The sequence below is a fragment of the Bombina bombina genome, chromosome 3 (assembly GCF_027579735.1).
Source record: "Bombina bombina isolate aBomBom1 chromosome 3, aBomBom1.pri, whole genome shotgun sequence".
NCBI lineage: Eukaryota > Metazoa > Chordata > Amphibia > Anura > Bombinatoridae > Bombina > Bombina bombina.
The window spans coordinates 1120954418-1120976241 of NC_069501.1; the positions used below are offsets into that span (position 1 = coordinate 1120954418).

Sequence of the window (21824 nt, forward strand, 5' to 3'; positions counted from 1 at the left end):
TTGGATTGAGCAAAATTCCCCTCTTGCTTTGCAGCAGGGGAAGAGGTAGAGGGACCACCTTTGAAAATAGGTTCCATTAGTGGCCTAATTCTAACCAATGCCTGAACTTCCTAGGAAGGAAAAAAAAAAAAAAAAAGATAAGAAAGTGATGGTAAATTTTTAATAGCACTTTCTATTAAGCCAATCCGATGTTTAGCTTAGTCGTTAACTTTTTAAACCTTCAATATAACTGTTAGTAAGAGATCGCAATCTTAAAAAATATCACAGTTCTTTGCTCCTCCCATCTCCCACTTCGATATCGTCTTAGACTAGAGAGCGGTCCCACCCGCTCCCTACGACACAACTCAAGGTTCGCTCCCGTGAGACCAGCTTTGCTCATGCGGTGAACAAATGCCAACGCCACCTTGTAATGAATTTAGCGCATGCACGAAACAACGTCACAAGATTCAGCGTCTAATAGCGATTACGGGAGCGTGCATGATGTTCAAGCCGATTAATAAGAAAATCACGCATGCTCAGTTTATTTAGTGGGCGCATGACAGAGTGACGGCCGCCTAACAGCCTAATCTTCAACTGGTTGAAATAAAAACGTGACTGCTGTGTTAAAAAAAAAAAAACGGGCTGCATTGACAATTAAAAATGTTTATAAAGCTTTTAACTTTGTTTAGATATCGGGGGGGGGAACGATTAATTAAACTTATATTTATTTAATTCATGGAGTATAATAGTTAATAGCTAATAGAGTAACTTTACCGTCACTTTAAGGCAGAAAACCCTAGTCAAGGGCATCCTGTAAAAACACTGAAGGATTCTAGGAATTTAAAAGGATAGCAGGAAAACCCTCTGGAAGAACACTACTTAAAATATGTCTTAATATTTTGTCACATCTCTTGTGTTACAGGCTTTCTGGCCTGCATCAAAGATTCAATGACCGAATCAAATCTCTATGTTTCAATACTAGCCATTAGAGATTTCAGGTCTTGATAGAAAAGAGAACCTTAAGACTAAAGATTCTGTCTCAGTGCAGATTTCTTTTTGCATTTCATGGCTTTTTTCCTCTATGTCTGCATTCCAAGTCCTGTGGCACCAGGCTGGAGCAACTAATATTACTGAAGTTGACTCCCGTTTGATCCAAGAAAGACTCTTGGAATAAAAACAAACAAAGGAAACCGGTATGCTAGATGAAAGTCCCATGGGCATACCAATGATATGTAAACTTTAGGATTATTTGATCTTGCCCAATAGCTTGGAAGTGTGAGATTTAAGTGAGAGGTCATTAGATCTATGTCCTGTAAGCCCATTGGATCAATAAGCGATCAAAAATGTGCAACAGAGAGACCACTCTCTGAAATAGACTGATCAACTGCTGGAATGATCCACCTCCCAGTTGTTCACACATGGTATTGTGAATTGCCAATAGGGATTGATAATTTGTCTCTGCCCAAGACAGAGTAATAGACACTCCCTACATGGCCAGAGGACTGCGGTTAACCCTGTGATCATTTATGTTGCTCACCGCCAATATGCAGTCCGACTGGAAATGGATAAACTTTTCCTCCTTCAATAGAGACCAGTGCTGAAAAGCCCGAAGATCGCACCAAGTTCCAGAATGTTGATTGGTAACCTTGCCTTAAGGTGATACCAAACTTCTTGCAATCTTCGAAAAACCCAGATTGCCCCCCACCCTTAGAGACTGGGAGTTCGTTGGTAAAACAGACCAAAACTGACAAAAGGAAGGATGTCCCAAGGGACAAAGACTGTGTCTTTAAGAAAAGGATTTACTAAGAGAAAAATCCAAAGCAATGTTTGCGCTAAATGTAGATAATTGACCACTGTGGTAGAACAGCCATTATAGGCGTCTCGAGTAAAGAGGGGCTAAAGAAACTGCAACTGGAGCAGCTACCATAAGACACCTCTTCCTTGCACTGAGCTACCAATGGATGAAGCTCATTGAAGGAAGAAACATACCTTCTAAATCTTAATTTAAAGTTCTGACAGGAAAACAGATGCATAAGTATTGAGTCTATTATGACTCCTGTAAATGCTACCCTCATAGCAGGATAAAAGGAGATTTAGGAACATTGATACGCCAACTATTGTTTTGAAAGACAGGAGGTTTGAGTGTATGAGCAACAGCTGTTGACAGTAACTAAGCTTGCACTAGATATCAGCCTGATAAGGAGCAACTGAAATGTCCTGATTCTGATTACCATCAAGATTGTATCTATCAGAGAGTGCAAACTAGCAGAGTTTTGCAGATATAAAAACCTTTAGGAAATGAAAACAATCCCTATGTATAGGGATGTGAAAATAAGAATCCTTGAGGTCTATAATATTCTTAAATTGACCATGTGGTAAAAAACTGAGGGATTTTCCCATTAAACAAGTGGGAATCCTGACCAATATATAAAGGGCTATGAAATTCAGGACAGGACTGTAAATCACTTTGGATAATAAACAGATTGGGGTAAAATCTCTCGACCCTGAGGTTACACAGGTACTAGAGATTAATTACGCCGCTATCCTCCAAATCCTTTAGTAAATGTTGCCACTCTTAAAGATCATAGACAACATTTGGATAGGACCACTGGTCAATCAGCTGGACGCTACTTCAAAGAGAAAAAAAAACACTCTCTCGAAGGACAAAAAAAAATATCAGTCCAGATATCCAAAATATTTTCAAGGTAGAACCTGAAATGCAGAAACTTATACATAAGTTTATACAAAGTTTAAAAAATCTGTACATTACATAAGCATCAGGTGTAGTTATGTGGCCTTTCTTACTAAATCAGCAACACCTATAGACCAACAGGTACACATTAGATACTTCTAAATCTATGCCGAAAGTAAGCAGAGACAGTGTATACCCACAAAGTAAATATATAAAGTGCATAGTTAATGCAAATATTTGTAATTAATGCTCAGTGTCTGCATGATAAATGTATGTGCATACATATAAATTAGGGGACAATCAAAGAAAGTTAAAATGGTCAAAAGTGTCAGTAATAGGGCTAATATGATATTAATCACTTGGGGTGGTAAAACAGCAATATAGGCATCCAACGACTCAACCCTATAGACCTCCACTCTTCAGGCAACCAATAATTAACATAACTTTCAAAGCAAAAACAAGTACTTACAGTGCTGCTCCAGACGGGGAAAATTTAAAGTATATCTCTTACCCACTTCTAGGCTTCTGTCATCGAGCTACGCTAGCCGCCATGCCACGTGTCAAGTGCACTTTCGGTTACCTTCGATGTTGGTTACCTCTCTACCGATCGCAGCTGAGTGTGGATACGTCATAGGGGAGGGACAGGTCCACAAGTGCCCTAGTAGAACCACGGAAATCCACAGCATTGCAGGGGTAAGATAATCCAATCAAAAAAGGGAGTCCGCTTAGGATAAAACTTCATGGCTATGATTACGGCCGAAACGCATAAGCCAGTTGCTTACACTTCTCCCTTCTGTGATGGTCCCCTTTCTTTTTCTTTTATATGTTTTTTGTTTTTAAAGTTTGGACAAAATACATTTTAAGTTTTATCCTAAGTGGACTCCCTTTTTTGATTAGGCATACATACAAACTACTCATAAAATGGAATGAGAGATACCAATGGATCTAATCTCTAAAGGATCTCTACAAATAGTGAAAATATTCATGATCAATGTTTAGTATCTGCATGAAAAACCCTCTGTGCATATAAATTACACATAATCTATTTTGTATATTTTATCATTAGGTTCAGGAGAAATAAAAAACTGTAGTTTTCCCCATGAGTGTCCAGTACAGGGAGAATTTGATGTATACAAACCTTACAGATTTGAGTGACCTGACAAACTGGAACATATTTTAAAAATAAACATATACATGTATATAGAGGGATATTGATAACGGACTCCTTTATGAAAAGAACAGTGGGGACAGAAACATTTTGTTCCATGTTTGTACTTGACACCTTATATAATAAACAGTAGAGAGAAATCCTGGAAGAGAGCCCTCTACACTATAAAATACTCCCTCAGACACTTGTACACTCTCCCAATATAATCAGCTTTATAGCTCCCAGGAAAAAAGAATATACCTGGGGATTGGCAGGCCCCAACTGTTGTAGCTAGAATCTAGCCACAGATGCTCCAGATTGAGAGAAAAACTAAATGTATGCTTTACCTGATAAATTTATTTATTTCTTGACCCAGTGAGTCCACGGAATCAGCAATTACTGTTGGGAATATCATTTCTGGCCAGCAGGAGGAGGCAAAAGATCACCACAGCAAAGCTGTTAAGTATCACTTCCCTTCCTACAACCCCCAGTCATTCGACTGAAGGAAAAGGAGAGAAAGGAAACACCACAATAGGTGCTTGAGGTTTATATAAAAAACAGAGAAGGGCCGTGGACTCACTGTGTCAAGAAAGAAAGAAATTTATCAGGAAAGCATAAATTTTGTTTTCTTTCTTAAGACACGGTGAGCCAACAGAATCAGCAATACTGTTGGGAATAAATACCAAAGCTAGAGGACACAAATGATTAGGGAAGGACAAGACAGGTAACCTAAACAGGCAAAAGTGTCAAATTTATAGAAATTAGAAAAAGTGTGCAAAGAAGATCAAGTCGCAGCTTTACAAATCTGTTCTACAGAAGCCTCATTCTCTCAGGAGGCTGCTGTCCAGCAGTCTCATATGCCAAAGGAATAATACTTCTCAACCAGAGAGAAAGAAGTGGCAGTAGTTTTCTGGCCTTTACATTTTCCAGAAAAGCAAACAATGCAGAATATTGACGAAAATCCTTAGTAGCCTGCAATCAGAATTTAAGAGCCCACACAAGTTGTGCAACAAACGTTCTTTATAAAGGAGGAGGATTAGGACAAAGAGAAGGAACAACAACTTCCTGATTAATATTTCTGTCCGAAACAACCTTAGGAAGAAAACCAAGCTTTTTACGAAGAACTGCCTTATCTACATGAAATATGAGATAAGGAGAGTCACACTGCAAAGCTGAGAGTTCAGAAACCCTCCGAGAAGAAGAAATAGCAGTAAGAAACAAATTCTTCCAAGATAATATCTTAATATCTATAGAATGCATAGGCTCAAACGGAGCCTGTTGCATAACTCTAAGAATAAGGTTAAGATTCCAAGGTGGAGCAACAGATTTAAACACAGGCCTGATTCTGATCAAGGCCTGACAAAAGGATTGTACATCATAAACGTCCACCAGGCGCTTGTGCAACAAAATAGATGGAGCAGAAATCTGACCCTTGAGGGTACTGACAGATAACCCCTTCTCCTCCAGGCCTTCCTAGAGACAAGATAAGATCATTGGGATCCTGACTCTACTCCAAGAATATCCTTTAGACTCACACCAAAAAAAAAAAAGATATTTACGCCACATCTTATGGTAAATCCTTCTAGTGATAGGCTTAAGAGCCTGAATCATGGTCTCAATAACCGATTCGGAAAATCCACGCTTGGCTAAAATCAAGCATTCAATCTCCAAGCAGTCCGCTTTAGAGAAACGAGATTTGGATGAAGGAAGGGCCCCTGAAGTAGAAAGTCCTTCCTCAGCGGTAGTCTCCACGAAGGTAGAGACGACATCTCTACGAGATCTGCATACCAGATCCTGAGAGTCCACACAGGAGTTATTAGAATCAGATGCTCTTTCCTGCTTCCTGCTTGATCCGAGCGATGAATCGCAGGATAGCAAACGGAGAAAAGAGATATACCAACCTGAAGTTCCAAGGAACTGCCAGAGCATCTATCAGAAACGCCTGAGGATCTCTCTACGTCAAACCGTACTTGGGAGCTTGGAGTTCTGATGAAACGCCGTCAGATCCAATTCTGGTAACCCCCATTTGGTTGTTAACCTGGAGAACACATCCGGATGGAGTTCACACTCCCCAGGATGGAAAGTCTGTCTGCTCAGGAAATCCGCTTCCCAATTGTCCACTCCTGTGATGTGGATGGCAGATAAACAATTGTGAGCCTCCGCCCACTGAATGATTCGCGCCACCTCCTTCATGGCTAAGGAACTTAGAGTTCCCCCTGGTGGTTGATGTAAGCCACTGAGGTTATGTTGTCCGACTGGAACCTGATAAACTGGGCTAGAGCCAGTTGAAGCCAAGCCATTAAGGCATTGAAGATCGCTCTCAACTCCAGAATGTTTATGGGGAGAGAAGATTCCTCCCGAGAACAAAGTTCCTGCGTCCAAGACTGCTCCCCAGCCCATCAGGCTGGCGTCCGTGGTCACAATTACCCAAGAGGGTCTCTGAAAACACGTCCCCTGGGACAGATGTTCTTGAGACAGCCACCACGGTAGGGAGTCTCTTGTTGATTGATCCAGAACTATCCTCTGAGATGGATCTGTATAATCCCTGTTACATTGAGCGAGCATGCATAGTTGTAGAGGTCTCAAATGTAACCGAGCAAAGGGAACTATGTCCATGGAAGCCACCATCAACCCAATTACCTCCATGCATTGGGCCACTGATGGTCATACCGCAGACTGTAGGGAGAGGCAAATGGAAAGAATCTTGGCTCTTCTGACCTCCGTCAGAAATATTTTCATTGATAGAGAATCTATAATGGATCCTAAGAAGATCACTCTTGTAGCCGGAACAAGAGAACTTTTCTCCAAATTGACCTTCCAACCGTGGGAACGAAGAAAAGCCAACAAGATCTAAGTATGAGAATCTGCTAGTTGCAAAGAAGGCGCCTGAACAAGAATGTCGTCCAGATAAGGTGCCACTGCAATTCCCTGGGACAGAATTACTGCCAATAGAGCTCCCAGAACTTATGAGAAAATTCTGGGAGCTGTGGCGAGGCCAAATGAAAGTGCTACAAATTGAAAGTGTTTGTCCAAATAGGAAAATCTCAGAAACTTGTGATGATCCTGTGAATGGGAACGTGCAGATACGTATCCTATATGTCTATGGTCGTCATGAATTGACCCTCCTGAATCAGAGGAAGAATAGAGCGGATAGTCTCCATCTTGAAGGATGGCACTCTGAGGAACTTTAGATCTAGAATGACCCTGAAAGTTCCCTCTTTTTTGGGAACCACAAACAGATTGGAGTAGAACCCGAGACCCTGTTCCGGTATAGTGACTGGAACTATCACTCCCAAGTGGGAAAGATCCTGTACACATTTCAAGAACGCCCCTCTTTATCTGGTCTACAGATAATCTTGAGAGGTGGAACCTGCCCCTGGGAGGAAAAAAGTCTTGAACTCTAACTTGTAACCCTGGGAAACTATGTCCACTGCCCACGGGTCTGGGACATCTCGTTCCCAAGCTTGCAAGAACAGAGGGTCTCTGCACCCCACTTGATGCGATCCCAGATCCGGAGCAGAACCTTCATGCTGATTTTGAATAAGCTGCAGGTTTCTTGGATTGTTTCCCTTTGTTCCAAGAAAGACTGGGCTACCAAAAAAGTCTTGGACTGATCATGCTTGGTAGAGGCGGGGGAAGGGCTTACCTCTGAAGTTACAAAAGGAACGAAAATTATTCTGACGTCCTTTCGATTTGTTCATGTCTTGAGGCAGAAAGGATCCTTTACCACCCTTGATATGGGAAATAATTTCTGCCAAAGCTGGCCCAAACAAGGTCTTTCCCATGTAAGGAATTGCCAAAAGCTTCGATTTAGAAGAAACGTCTGCTGACCAAGATTTAAGCCATATCGCTCTACGCGCGAAAATGGCAAAGCCAGATATTTTGGCTCCCAACTTAATGACCTGCAAAGAGGCATCAGTGATAAAAGCACTTCACCTTCTCCTTGCACTGAAGGCAAAGAGAATGACTGGGGGTTGTGGGAAGGGAAGTGATACTTAACAGCTTTGCTGTGGTGCTCTTTGCCTCCTCCTGCTGGCCAGGAGTGATATTCCCAACAGTAATTGCAGATTCCGTGGATTCACTGTGTCTTAAGAAAGAAAAGAGCCCAGAAACACTGAGGGTGCGGGGCTACCACTGGGAGTAAAGCTGGTGTCTTTGTATAATGAAAAAAAAAAAAAACACTGCTTTCTGAGAATAAAATTTTAAAAAAACTGTCAAAATGTATTCCCCAGCCTAACCAGAGCCTGCACTACTGAACGGCATCATGCACTAAGCTATTGCCAGTTCTCTTAAAGGGCCATACAATAATTCCTAAAGCTGCCAGAGGGTTAAATGGGTCATAGGCTTCCCTAATAATGTTCCAAATGCTAGTAAAACAGTAGGGACATGATATGGAGAAACAATTTTGTCATAAGGGGAGCAGGTTAAATCCCCTGGCTATGCTGTACCTGTGTCAGAGTACCTACAAATAGCCTCTGGGCTGTATGTGTGCTGTGTAAAGTCACTCACCTTCCACAGCACCCCTCCACTGGTTTACCAGGCATGTCAATGTAATTGCGGAAAAAGAAAAGAAGAAGGCGCCACAATAGTGCACAATCAATGAGGATGAGACAATCAATGAGGATCAATACACCTGATGAAACGGTCGTTAGACCGGGAAACGCGTTGTGTGATTGATAATACCATCTCAGTTTTAATGCACCATTGGCTGACAGCTACTCCAGAGGACAACAGCGATACAAGCAGTGCAGTCTTTGCGAGAGGAGAGCTTGCTGAACAGCTTTAATAGTTCAGATCGCACCTGTGGAACTTCAAGTGCTTTGGATCTCGTAAGTGTGCACTATTCTTGTGCGCGAGTGTCTCATCCTCATTGATTGTGCACTATTGTGGCGCCGCCTTCTTTTCTTTTTCCACTATCTACAGATCTCTGCGTGTTTGTCTAACAGCATTGGAAGAAGTTTAACAGCAGCCGCACATCTATATTGATTGGAGATTCCAACTGAGACTTTCTTTTATTAACGGATTGCAACAGGACTTTCGTTTTATGCCCAATGGGATCAAATTTATGGTTTGATTCTTACCCCCCTTATTTTGCTTTATTATTTTTATATTTTTTTCAATTGCACTATATTATATTTTCTATTTATATTGAGTATATAGCTACACGTTTCACATATGTGTATAACATACTGGGTATATTGTTAGAGAGATCATCCCGGTATATATTAATTTCATATTATTGGATTTTCACTATTTGTGTTTGTTTTGCACTTTGCAGTATATGCAATACACTTATTAGATAGCACATTGTACTTTGGTTAGTTTCGGCGCCTTTAACACACATGATAACACTTTCAATGTAATTGCAGCTGCAGCAGTATCCAGTAGGGAGCCCATCTAGTGTAGGCATCTAGGATTGCTGTAGAAAATACTTGAGTCCCTCTGGGGGAGGCTAGGGACGAGTCCTTGCGATGGCCGAGGGTAGTTATGACTGAAGTTCTGTTAGGGAAATGCTGTGCACATAACAGGGTATTCCTGTACCATGCAGCTGCTGTGAATAGTCTTTTCTTTCTTCTTTGTAAATGATACTCCCCAGGAACTCTGGGTCTCACATAGGTCTGAGCTCCCAATTTGTAATCTATAAGCATGTAGCTGAAACAACTTCTACTCTCAACCATTTCCTACAAAGCCAAGAACAAAAACAACAGATGTTAGGGTTTTAAAGCTCTTTACTTCCTCCTATTGGAGGGACATAGATCCCATATGTTATGAAGGACTGTGGACAATTTTTTAAAAAAAAAAGCATTTTTGTAATGTGCTTCCATTAGCAAAAATGCTTATAATAACAGTTATTACTGTATTTCAGTGGCATACGCATATATCCTGTGAAGATGTATACAACAGTATTCAAACACAACAGAGTCAGCAGTTGCTTGTATGACACAAATTATGTTTTCATAAATACACCAGTGCCAGCACTCTGAGAATGCTGGTGCACGGGCCATCACAGGTTATGTGCATATGCCACTTAAAATCAGTAATAACTTTTACTAGAAGCATTTTTGCTAATGAAAGTATATTGCAAAAATTGTATGTTAAACTGAAATGCACCTATGCACATTTCATTTTTGACTTTTCTACTGTTTAGCATTTAATATTCAGATATCCATCGCCCCCTCTTGAAGTGGTTTTTTTTTTTTGTTTGTTTTCTCATTAAACAGCTATTTGTTTGAAAGGCTTTGCCTAAGAATTGAGTTAACTCAACCAATTACTATAGCTGCATTTTAAAATTCTCAAAATAGCTTTTCCCTCTTTAGAACATTTTGTTTTTAGGTTATGTTTACTTTTCATTTACCTAAGTGCTTCACTTCTCTTTTTGGAGCTTAACATGACATTAGGAAAACAAAACATTTTAAGAAGTGAAAGTTGTTTGTTTTTCCACTCTTGCAATGACACTAGTTCTGTAGAAAAGCGCAAATCTTTTTTCTGGTTCAGATATTTTGAACAAATTGTTTTCACCCTTCTTAAAGTATTTTTATATTAATTCCTAGGATTAAACGCTGCGTGTTCATTTTTTAACTTCAAAACATATGCTTGTTCCCCAAAAGACTGAAATGAAAGATTTACTTGCTTCCAAGACCAGGTCTATCAAGAGTATTTGTAAAGTTTCCAAATATATAATATAATAAAAAAAAAAAAAAAAAAAAAGCACAATAAATTGCAGCGCATAGATTCAAGCAGCAATGAACAGATACATTAACTGTAGAAGCACAACGTTTCATTTTCACAAATGAAAAAGGACTAAAGACTAATATTTCCAAAAGTATGCTAGGGTGACTAGTGAAAAATAAAGAGAAAAGCAAAAGACTTTATTTAATAAAGTTTATCTTCTATGGAGAGAAAGGGATCAGAAAGTCAGTACAATGCATAAATTAGAGTCACTAAAGCTACTGTTAAATATCACATGCCTAGCAAATATAAATGTAAAGGTCAAGTAATTTAATCTGTCTTTTTTTATTTTAAATTTATTATGAGCAATTAGTCCCTTTACCTGGAACAAGACCACCTCCAGCAGGACTTCCCATAGAAGGGTGGGAGAACAAGGCTTGTGAAAAGGCAGACATATTAGACTGGGACATATTACTCAACCGGGAAGTAGAGCCTCCTTTTGGAATAAACTCACTGGCAGTTGGATTAGGTGCCTAAAGGAAAAAGAAAGAAAAAAAAAACATAATTTATGTAAGAACTTACCTGATAAATTCATTTCTTTCATATTGGCAAGAGTCCATGAGCTAGTGACATAAGGGATATACAATCCTACCAGGAGGGGCAAAGTTTCCCAAACCTCAAAATGCCTATAAATACACCCCTCACCACACCCACAATTCAGTTTAACGAATAGCCAAACAGTGAGGTGATAAAGAAAATGAGTAGAAAGCATCAACAAAGGAAATTTGGAAATAATTGTGCTTTATACAAAAAATCATAACCACAATAAAAAGGGTGGGCCTCATGGACTCTTGCCAATATCAAAGAAATGAATTAATCAGGTAAGTTCTTACATAAATTATGTTTGCTTTCATGTAATTGGCAAGAGTCCATGAGCTAGTGACATATGGGATATCAATACCCAAGATGTGGATCTCCACTCAAGAGTCACTAGAGGGAGGGAATAAAATAAAAACAGCCATAATCTGCTGAAAAAAATTAATCCACAACCCAAAAATAAGTTTATTTCATTTGAAAGAAAAAAACTTAAAATCAAAAAGCAGAAGAATCAAACTGAAACAGCTGCCTGAAGAACTTTTCTACCAAAAACTGCTTCCGAAGAAGCAAATACATAAAAACGGTAGAATTTAGTAAATGTAAGCAAAGAGGACCAAGTTGCCGCTTTGCCAATCTGATCAACTGAAGCTTCATTCTTAAAAGCCCACGAAGTGGAGACTGATCTAGTAGAATGAGCTGTAATTCTCTAAGGGGGGCCTGACCTGACTCCAAATAAACTTGATGAATCAAAAGTTTCAACCAAGAAGCCAAGGAAATAGCAGAAGCCTTCTGAAATTTCCTAGGACCAGAAAATAAAACAAATAGTCTTCATGAAATCTTAAGTAGCTTCCACATAATATTTCAAAGCTCTTACCACATCCAAAGAATGTAAGGAACTTTCCAAAGAATTCTTAGCATTAGGACACAAGGAAGTGACAATAATTTCTTTACAAATGTTGTTAGAATTCACAACCTTAGGTAAAAATTAAAAAGAAGTCTGCAAAACTGCCTTATCCTGATGAAAAAAAATCAGAAAAGGAGACTCACAAGAAAGAGCAGATAACTCAGAAACTCTTCTAGCAGAAGAGATGGCCAAAAAGAGCAACACTTTCCAAGAAAGTAGTTTAATGTCCAAAAAATGCATAGGTTCAAATGGAAGAACCTGTAAAGCCATCAGAACCAAAATAAGACTCCAAGGAGAAATTGATTAAATAACAGGCTTAAATAAGAACTAAAGCCTGTACAAAACAGTGTATATCAGGAAGTATAACAACCTTTCTGTGAAATAAAACAGAAAGAGCAGAGATTTGTCCTTTCGAGGAACTTGCAGAAAAACCCTTATCCAAACCGTCCTGAAGAAACTGTAAAATTCTAGGAATTCTAAAAGAATGCCAGGAGATTTTATGAGAAGAACACCATGAAATGTAAGTCTTCCAAACTCTATAATAAATCTTTCTAGAAAACAGATTTACGAGCTTGTAACATAGTATTAATCACTGAGTCAGAGAAACCTCTATGACTTAGTACTAAGCGTTCAATTTCCATACCTTCAAATTTAATGATTTGAGATCCTGATGGAAAAATGGACCTTGAGATAGTAGGTCTGGCCGAACGGAAGTGGCCAAGGCGGGCAACTGGACATCCGAACCAGATCAGCATACCAAAACCTGTGTGGCCATGCTGGAGCCACCAGCAGCACAAATGATTGTTCCATGATGATTTTAGAGATCACTCTTTGAAGGAGAACTAGAGGCGGGAAAATGTAAGCAGGATGAAAACACCAAAGAAGTGTTAGCGCATCCACTGCTTCCGCCTGAACATCAAGGACAGGTATCTGGTAAGTTTCTTGTTTAGATTAGAGGCCATGAGATCTATCTCTGGAAGACCCCACAACTGAACAATCTGAGAACACACATCTGGATGGAGAGACCACTCCCCTGGATGTAAAGTCTGGCGGCAGAGAAAATCCGCCTCCCAATTGTCTACACCTGGGATATGCACCGCAGAGATTAGACAAAAGCTGGATTCTGCCCAAACAAGTATCCGATACACTTCTTTCATAGCTTGGGGACTGTGAGTCCCACCCCGATGATTGACATATGCCACTGTTGTGATATTGTCTGTCTGTAAACAAATGAATGGTTCTCTCTTTAGCAGAGGCCAAAACTGAAGAGCTCTGAGAATTGGTAATCTCGCCTCTTGAGATTTCCAAACCCCTTGTGCTGTCAGAGATCCCCAAACAGCTCCCCAACCTGTAAGACTCGCATCTGTTGTGATCACAGTCCAGGTTGGCCGAACAAAAGAAGCCCCTTGAACTAAACAATGGTGATCTATCCACCATGTCAGAGAGTGTCCTACATTGATTCAGCATACAAAGCTGTAGAGGTCTCATGTGAAAACGAGCAAAGGGGTTCGCGTCCGATGCTGCAGTCATGAGACCTAAAACTTCCATGCACATAGCCACTGAAGGGAATGACAGACTGAAGGTGCCGGCATGCTGCAACCAATTTTAAACGTCTCGTCTGTTAGAGACAGAGTCATGGACACCGAATCTATCTGGAAGCCTAAAAAGGTGACCCTTGTCTGAGGAATCAAGAAACTTTTGGTAAATTGATCCTCCAACCATGTTTCCAAAGAAACAACACTAGTTGATTGGTGTGAGATTCTGCAGTACGCAAAGACTGAGCTAGTACCAAGATATTGTCCAGATAAGGAAACACCGCAATACCCTGTTCTCTGATTACAGAGAGTAGGGCACCCAGAACCTTTGAAAAGATTCTTGGAGCTGTTGCTAGGCCACATGGAAGAGCAACAAATTGGTAATGCTTGTTTAGAAAAGAGAATCTCAGAAACTGATAATGTTCTGGATGAATCGGAATATGAAGGTATGCATCATGCAAGTCTATTGTGGACATATAATGTCCTTGCTGAACAAAAGGCAGAATAGTCCTTATAGTCACCATCTTGAAAGTTGGTACTCTTACATAACTATTCAAAATTTTCAGATCCAGAACTGTTCTGAATAAATTTTCCTTCTTTGGTACAATGAATAGATTTGAATAAAACCCCAAACCTTGTTCCTGAGGAGGAATTGGCATGATTACCCCTGAAGACTCCAGGTCTGAAACACACTTCAGGAAAGCCTGAGCTTTTACTGGATTTACTGGGATACGTGAGAGAAAAAAAATCTTCTCACAGGAGGTCTTACTCTGAATCCTATTCGATACCCTTGAGAAACAATGCTCTGAATCCATTGATTTTGGACAGATTTTATCCAAATATCCTTGAAAAACCTTAATCTGCCCCCTACCAGCTGAGCTGGAATGAGGGCCGCATCTTCATGCGGACTTAGGGGCTGACTTTGGTTTCCTAAATGGCTTGGATTTATTCCAATTTAAAGGAAGACTTCCAATTGGAAGCAGACTCCTTGGGGGGAGGATTGAGTTTTTGTTCTTTATTCTGACGAAAGGAACGTTAAAGGTTAGAAGCCTTAGATTTACCCTTAGGTTTTTTAATTCTGAGGCAGAAAAAACTCCCTTCCCCCAGTGACAGTTGAAATAATAGAATCCAACTGAGAACCAAATAAATTACCTTGGAAAGAAGAGATAGTAATCTAGATTTAGATGTCATATCAACATTCCAAGATTTAAGCCACAAAGCTCTTCTAGATAAAAAAAAAAAAGACATGGATCTAACATCAATCTTGATAATATCAAAAATTGCATCACAAATAAAATGATTAGCATATTGCAATAGGTGAATGATGCTAGATAAGTCAGAATCCAATTCCTGTTGCGCTACATTCTCCAACCAGAAGGTTGATGCAGCCGCAACATCAGCCAAAGAAAATTGCAGGTCTGAAGATGACCTGAATATAAATAGGCCTTCCTTAGATAAGATTCAAGCTTCTTATCTAAAGGATCCTTAAAGGAAGTACAATCTTCCATAGGAATAGTGGTACATTTAGCAAGAGTAGAAATAACCCCATCAACTTGGGGATTTTTCCCCAAAACTCTATAGATTTTGCTGGTAAAGGATACAATTTTTTAAACCTTGAAGAAGGAATAAAAGAAGTACCTGGCTTATTCCATTCCCTAGAAATCATATCAGAAATAGCCTCAGGAATAGGAAAAACCCCTGGAGAAACCACAGGAGGTTAAAAAACAGCATTTAAACGTTTATTAGACTGAACGTCAATAGGACTGGTTACCTCAATATCCAAAACAATTAACACTTCTTTAAATAAAGAACGCATATACTCTATTTTAAATAAATAAGTAGATTTGTTAGTGTCAATGTCTGAGGAAGGATCTTCTGTATCAGATAGATCCTCATCAGAAGAGGATAAATTATGTTGTTGGTCATTTGAAATTTCATCAGCTAAATGAGAAGTTTAAAAAGACCTTTTACATTTATTAGAAGGTGAAAATGCAGACAAAGCCTTCAGAATAGAATCAGAAACAAATTCTTTAAAATTTACAGGTATATCATGCACATTAGAAGTTGAAGGAACTACAACTGGCAATGTATTATTACTGATAAATACACTAACTGCATCTAAAAGTTTATCATGACAACTATTACAAATGACATATGGTGAAATAATTTCAACAATTTCACAACAAATGCACTTAGCTTTGGTAGGACTGATGTCAGGCAGCAATGTTCCAGCAGAAACTTCTGAGGCAGGATCAGATAGAGAGATCTTGCAAAATGTAAGAGAAAAAGCAACATATAAAGCAAAATTATCTATTTCCTTATATGACAGTTTCAGGAATGGGAAAAAAAGCAAATAGCATAGACCTCTGATAGAGAAAAAATCAAGAGGCAAACATCAATGGGGTATTGAAATAAAGAAAAAGTTTGGCGCCAAGTATGACGCACAACGTAACAAACTTTTTGGCGCCAAAAAATAACCGGAAATGACACACTCGCGTCACTAGTGACGCAATGGTGTGAAATGACGCAATAAAGTTTAGCATTTGACGCACCCGCGGGCCTAATGCCGCCCGCAATTTGCAAGAAGTAGTCAATTGAAAAAAGACTAAACCCCAGGTAAGAAAAAATATTCTTTAAAAGATGTTTATATTACCCAAATATGAAACTGACAGTCTGCAGAAGGAAATACATGAACCTGACTCATGGCAAATATAAGTACAATACATATATTTAGAACTTTATATAAATGCATAAAGTGCCAAACCATAGCTGAGGTGTCTTAAGTAATAAAAAACATACTTACCAAAAGACACCCATCCACATATAGCAGATAGCCAAACGAGTACTGAAACAGTTATCAGTAGAGGTAATGGTAAATTGAGAGTATATCGTCGATCTGAAAAGGGAGGTAGGAGATGAATCTCTACGACCGATAACAGAGAACCCATGAAATAGACCCCCGTTAGAGAAATCATTGTATTCAATAGGTGATACTCCCTTCACGTCCCTCTGACATTCGCTGTACTCTGAGAGGAATTGGGCTTCAACAATGCGGAGAAGCGCATATCAACGTAGAAATCTTAGCACAAACTTACATCACCACCTCCATAGGAGGCAAAGTTTGTAAAACTGAATTGTGGGTGTGGTGAGGGGTGTATTTATAGGCATTTTGAGGTTTGGGAAACTTTGCCCCTCCTGGTAGGATTGTATATCCCATATGTCACTAGCTCATGGACTCTTGCCAATTACATGAAAGAAATGATATATCTTGAAATTTCCAGTGGTCGAGGATGACTTAGAAATTTGACTTTTTCCCATCTTTAACATTAAATGATAGGTGGGGTGTAGAAGAGATCACTAATAAAATGATAACTTTCTATTGTTCTCCCTAAGTATTGGTCTTTGGTTTACAGACAAATATAAGATATGGAAGCATGTGTGTACACACAGTAAGATATATTACCTACAAGCTCAACACATAGTAATAGGCTGTGATGTCAAAACTCAAAAACAGCTATTTCATAGACACAAATAAACTGGAAAATGTAATCAGATACATTAAAGGCTACTGAGGAACTTTTGAGGTAAAATATCTTTCTTTTTTACATAGAGATGTTCAGGTGATATTTTCTATTCAGCTTTTTACAGCTATGCTGCATCACTTTCAAGTGTTTAAACATTTGGGTATTATGGCCCTTTAAAGGGGCACTCAAGTCATTCAGATAGAACATGCAATTTGAAACAACTTTCCAATTTACTTCTATTAACAAAATGTGCAGAATTTTCAGATTTACACTTTGAGTCACCAGCTCCTACTGAGCATGTGCAATAACTCAGAATATACATATATGCATTTGTGATTGGCTGATGGCTGTCACATGATACAGGAGTGGAGGAAATAGACATAACTGAAATTTATCACACAAAAAAAATCTATTTCTCAATTAAAGTTCTGACTAAGTGCTATTGCATTATATTTTTATTGTGCATTTGTTGATTGTGCAAAGCTACTGTATTTGTTGGTCCTTTAATTCTGAAAACATATTACCCAGACAATGTGTGGTGCATTCTGCAAACATAGAACTTTAAAGGGACACTAAACCCAATTTTTTTCTTTCATGATCCAGATAGAGAATAACATCTTAAATAACATTCCACTTTACTCCTATTATCTACTTTGCTTAATTCTTTAGATATCCTTTGTTGAAAAATAGCAATGCACATGGGTGAGCCAATCACACAAGGCATCTATGTGCAGCAACCAATCAGCAGCTACTGAGCCCATCTAGATATGCTTTTCAGCAAATGATATCAAGAAAATGAAGCAAATTAGATAATAGAAGTAAATTAGAAAGTTGTTTAAAATGGCATGCTCTATCTAAATCATGAAATAAAAAAAAATTGGGTTTCATGTCCTTTAATGCTGCAACATTTAATACAGTCATTGGTGTTCCTAATGCAGTCACAGCAAATGAGAGAATATAAATACCCAAGAAGCTTTTCAAGGTGTATGTCCCTATACAGCAAAACAATGACAATTAAATGCATTTAAAAGGGACATTAAACACTTTGAGATGGTAATATAAAATTATATATATAAAACAACTCTGCAATATACTTTCATTATTTATTTTGTCCTCTTTGCCTGTAATTCCATTCTGAAATTGTGAGCTTTTCAGTTCCTGTTAGAAATGGAAGTGCAGAACACTGTTAAATCCAGCACAACCATTGGCTGCACACTATAGTGACCTATTTATAACGGTCCCTAATTGGCCACAGCAGAGAAGGTAACACAAGTTACAACATGGCAGCTCCCAGTGTTTTATAGACACTAAAACTTTACACTTATTTTGTGACTTTTTAAACAACTAATGAAACTTTAAAAAATACATCTACATGTTACTCGTGTACTAATCTTTTCTTTGAATGCATCATTCTATCTAGCATGTATTTAGTGTTTAATGTCCCTTTAAAAAAAAAAAATGCACAGTAAACTTCTTGGGATTTGTAAATAAAATGTTTAGTTATACAACTTTGCAATATATTTACTTTGTCTCCTTTTCATGTAATTTAGCTCTGAAAATTACGACATTTCTAATTCTCAGGACTAAAAATGCACTCAATGTATCAAGGCTAGCTCTGCTACATAGCTGCCCCTAACTGGATTTATCAGATAACAACTGCAAAACAATTTGTTTTATACTAACTTTATGACTGTGGCTAGTCCTGTTGTCTGCTGACAAAGACCAGATTGGCTCCTCCAAATAAGGCAAATGGTGGGTGGAGTTGGGCTATTGAAAAATAATTGCAGTAAAAAAAAAAAAAATGTATTAATTTAAAAAAACAAAAAAACAAAAAACACTTGCTATATAATAACATGTCAAACAAACACAACAGAATTGTCTTGCAATTACAAGGAGTTTACGGTTATAAGAGGGACATATAATAGAACAGAAAACATGATTAAAGATATGTTAAAAACATAAATTATGCTTACCTGATAATTTAATTTTGGGAATTAAGAACCTGGCCACCAGGAGAAGGCAAAGACACCCCAGCCAAAGACTTAAATACCTCCCCCCACTTCCCTCATCCCCCAGTCATTCTGCCAAGGGAACAAGGAGCAGTAGAAGAAATAACAGGGTATAAAAGGTGCCAGAATAATTAAATTCAATTTAGGTCCGCCCACCGGAGAACGGGCGAGAGCAGTGGACTCTACTCGCACAGATGGAAATGAAATTATCAGGTAAGCATAATTTATGTTTTCCATCTTAATGGGAGGAGAGTCCACTGCTTCATTAATTACTTGTGGGAATACCCAAAGCTCTAGAAGACACTGAATGAAAAAAAACGGGAGGGCAAAAGGAGGCGGACCCTAAACTGAGGGCTCCACAGCCTGCAGAACCGCTCCCAAAAGCTGCTTCCGCCGAAGTAAAAAAAATCAAATTTGTAAAATTTTGCAAAAATATGTAAAGACCAAGTGGCCGTCTTACAAATCTGCTCCATAGAGGCCTCGTTCTTAAAGGCCCAAGAAGAGGCCACAGCTCTAGTTGAGTGAGCCGTAATCCTCCGAGGAGGCTTATGTCCAGCTGTCTCATAGGCCAGATGGATCATGCTCCTCAACCAAAAAGACAGTGAAGTAGAAGAGGCCCTCTGCCCCTTGCCCTTCCCTGAATACACAACAAATAAAGACAAAGTCTGTCTGAACTCCTTCGTGGCCTGAAGATAAAACTTCAGAGCCCGAACTACATTCAAATTATGAAGCAACCTTTCCTTCGACGAAGAAGGGTTAGGACACAAGGAAGGAACTATTTCCTGATTGACATTACGATTCAACACCACCTTGGGAAGAAAACCGAATCCAGTGCGAAGAACAGCCTTATCAGAAAGAAAAACAGGCTCGCCAGAAACAGCAGTTATGAAGCAGCGACCTAAAGACCGCTGATCCGTAACCCTGTCGACCTGCTCTAAGGAGGCGGACAGACACCGACGAAAATCAACCCGATCGAGTACGATCGGGTTGATTGACACTTCCTGCTGGCGGCTGAGAATCTGCAGGGGGTGGCATTGAACCAGGAGCTCACAAGAGCTGCTGGTGCAATGCTGAATATGGAGAGCATATAGATCACCGCATTCAGCAAGGTTTGTTGGACCTGATCCGCTCTGTCGGATCAGGTCTGCCAGACCTTCAATAAATATCCCCCCTAGGCTCAAACGGAGCCCTCTGCAAAATCTAAGAACCAAGTTTAAAAGGACACTGAACAAATTTTTTCCTTTCATGATTCAGATGAAAAGGCAATTTTAAGTAACTTTCTTATTTGCTCTTATCAAATTTTCTTCATTCTCTTGGTATCTTTATTTGAAATGCAAGAATATAAGTTTAGATGCCGGACCATTTTTGGTGAACAACCTGGGTTGTTCTTGCTGATTGGTGGATAAATTCATCCACCAATAAACAAGTGCTGTCCATGGTCCTGAACCAAAAAAAAAATAGCTTAGATACCTTCTTTTTCAAATGAAGATAGCAAGAGAATGAAGAAAAATGAATAGGAGTAAATTAGAAAGTTGCTTAAAATTGCATGCTCTGAATCACGAAAGAAAAACAGAATTTATGCTTACCTGATAATTTTCTTTTGCGATGTACCGAGACCACGGATTCATCCTAACTTTTGGGATATTGTCCTTCCTGACAGGAAGTAGCAAAGAGAGCACCACAGCAGAGCTGTCTATATAGCTCCCCCCTTAACTCCACCCCCCAGTCATTCGACCGAAGGCCAAGGAAGAAAAGGAGAAACTATAAAGTGCAGAGGTGACTGAAGTTTACATAAAAAATACTATCTGTCTTGAATAGACAGGGCGGGCAGTGGACTCGGTACATCGCAAAAGAAAGAAATTTATCAGGTAAGCATAAATTCTGTTTTCTTTTGCAAGATGTACCGAGTCCACGGATTCATCCTAACTTGTGGGATACCAATGCCAAAGCTTTAGGACACGGATGAAGGGAGGGACAAGACAGGAACCTAAACGGAAGGCACCACTGCTTGCAAAACCTTTCTCCCAAAAATAGCCTCCGAAGAAGCAAAGGTATCAAATTTGTAAAATTTGGAAAAGGTATGAAGCGAAGACCAAGTTGCAGCCTTACAAATCTGTTCAACAGAAGCATCATTTTTAAAAGCCCATGTGGAAGCCACCACTCTAGTGGAGTGAGCTGTAATTCTTTCAGGAGGCTGCTGTCCAGCAGTCTCATCAGCTAAACGGAAGATGATGCTTTTCAGCCAAAAGGAAAGAGGTAGCCGTAGCCTTTTGACCTCTACGCTTTCCAGCATAGACTACAAACAAAGAAGATGATTGGTAAAAATCTTTGGTTGCCTGCAAATAAAACTTCAAGGCACGAACCACGTCCAAGTTGTGCAACAGACGGTCCTTCTTTGAAGAAGGATTAGGACACAGAGAAGGAACAATTCCCTGATTGATATTCCTGTTAGAAACAACCTTAGGGAGGAACCCAAGTTTGGTACGCAAAACCACCTTATCAGCATGGAAAACAAGATAAGGCGAGTCACATTGTAATGCAGATAGTTCGTAAACTCTTCGAGCTGAAGAGATAGCAACTAGAAACAGAACTTTCCAAGATAGAAGCTTAATAACTATGGAATGCATGGATTCAAACGGAACCCCCTGAAGAACTTTAAGAACTAAATTGAGACTCCATGGCGGAGCAAAAGGTTTAAACACAGGCTTAATTCTAACTAAAGCCTGACAAAAAGCCAGAACGTCTGGGACATCTGCTAGACGCTTGTG

General features: G+C 39.2%; 1 protein-coding gene across 2 annotated transcripts in view; it reads right to left on the reverse strand.

Moving 5' to 3' along the window:
- PAN3 (poly(A) specific ribonuclease subunit PAN3) overlaps positions 1-21824 on the reverse strand; it is a 339245-nt gene that overhangs the window by 280819 nt on the left and 36602 nt on the right. For both annotated transcript variants that reach the window (XM_053708481.1, XM_053708482.1), the window contains exons 5-6: positions 18731-18814; positions 10870-11020 (exon numbers count right to left, since the gene is read on the reverse strand). In XM_053708481.1, coding sequence (XP_053564456.1) covers positions 10870-11020; positions 18731-18814 — 235 coding nt within the window. The remainder of the gene's footprint in view (positions 1-10869; positions 11021-18730; positions 18815-21824) is intronic.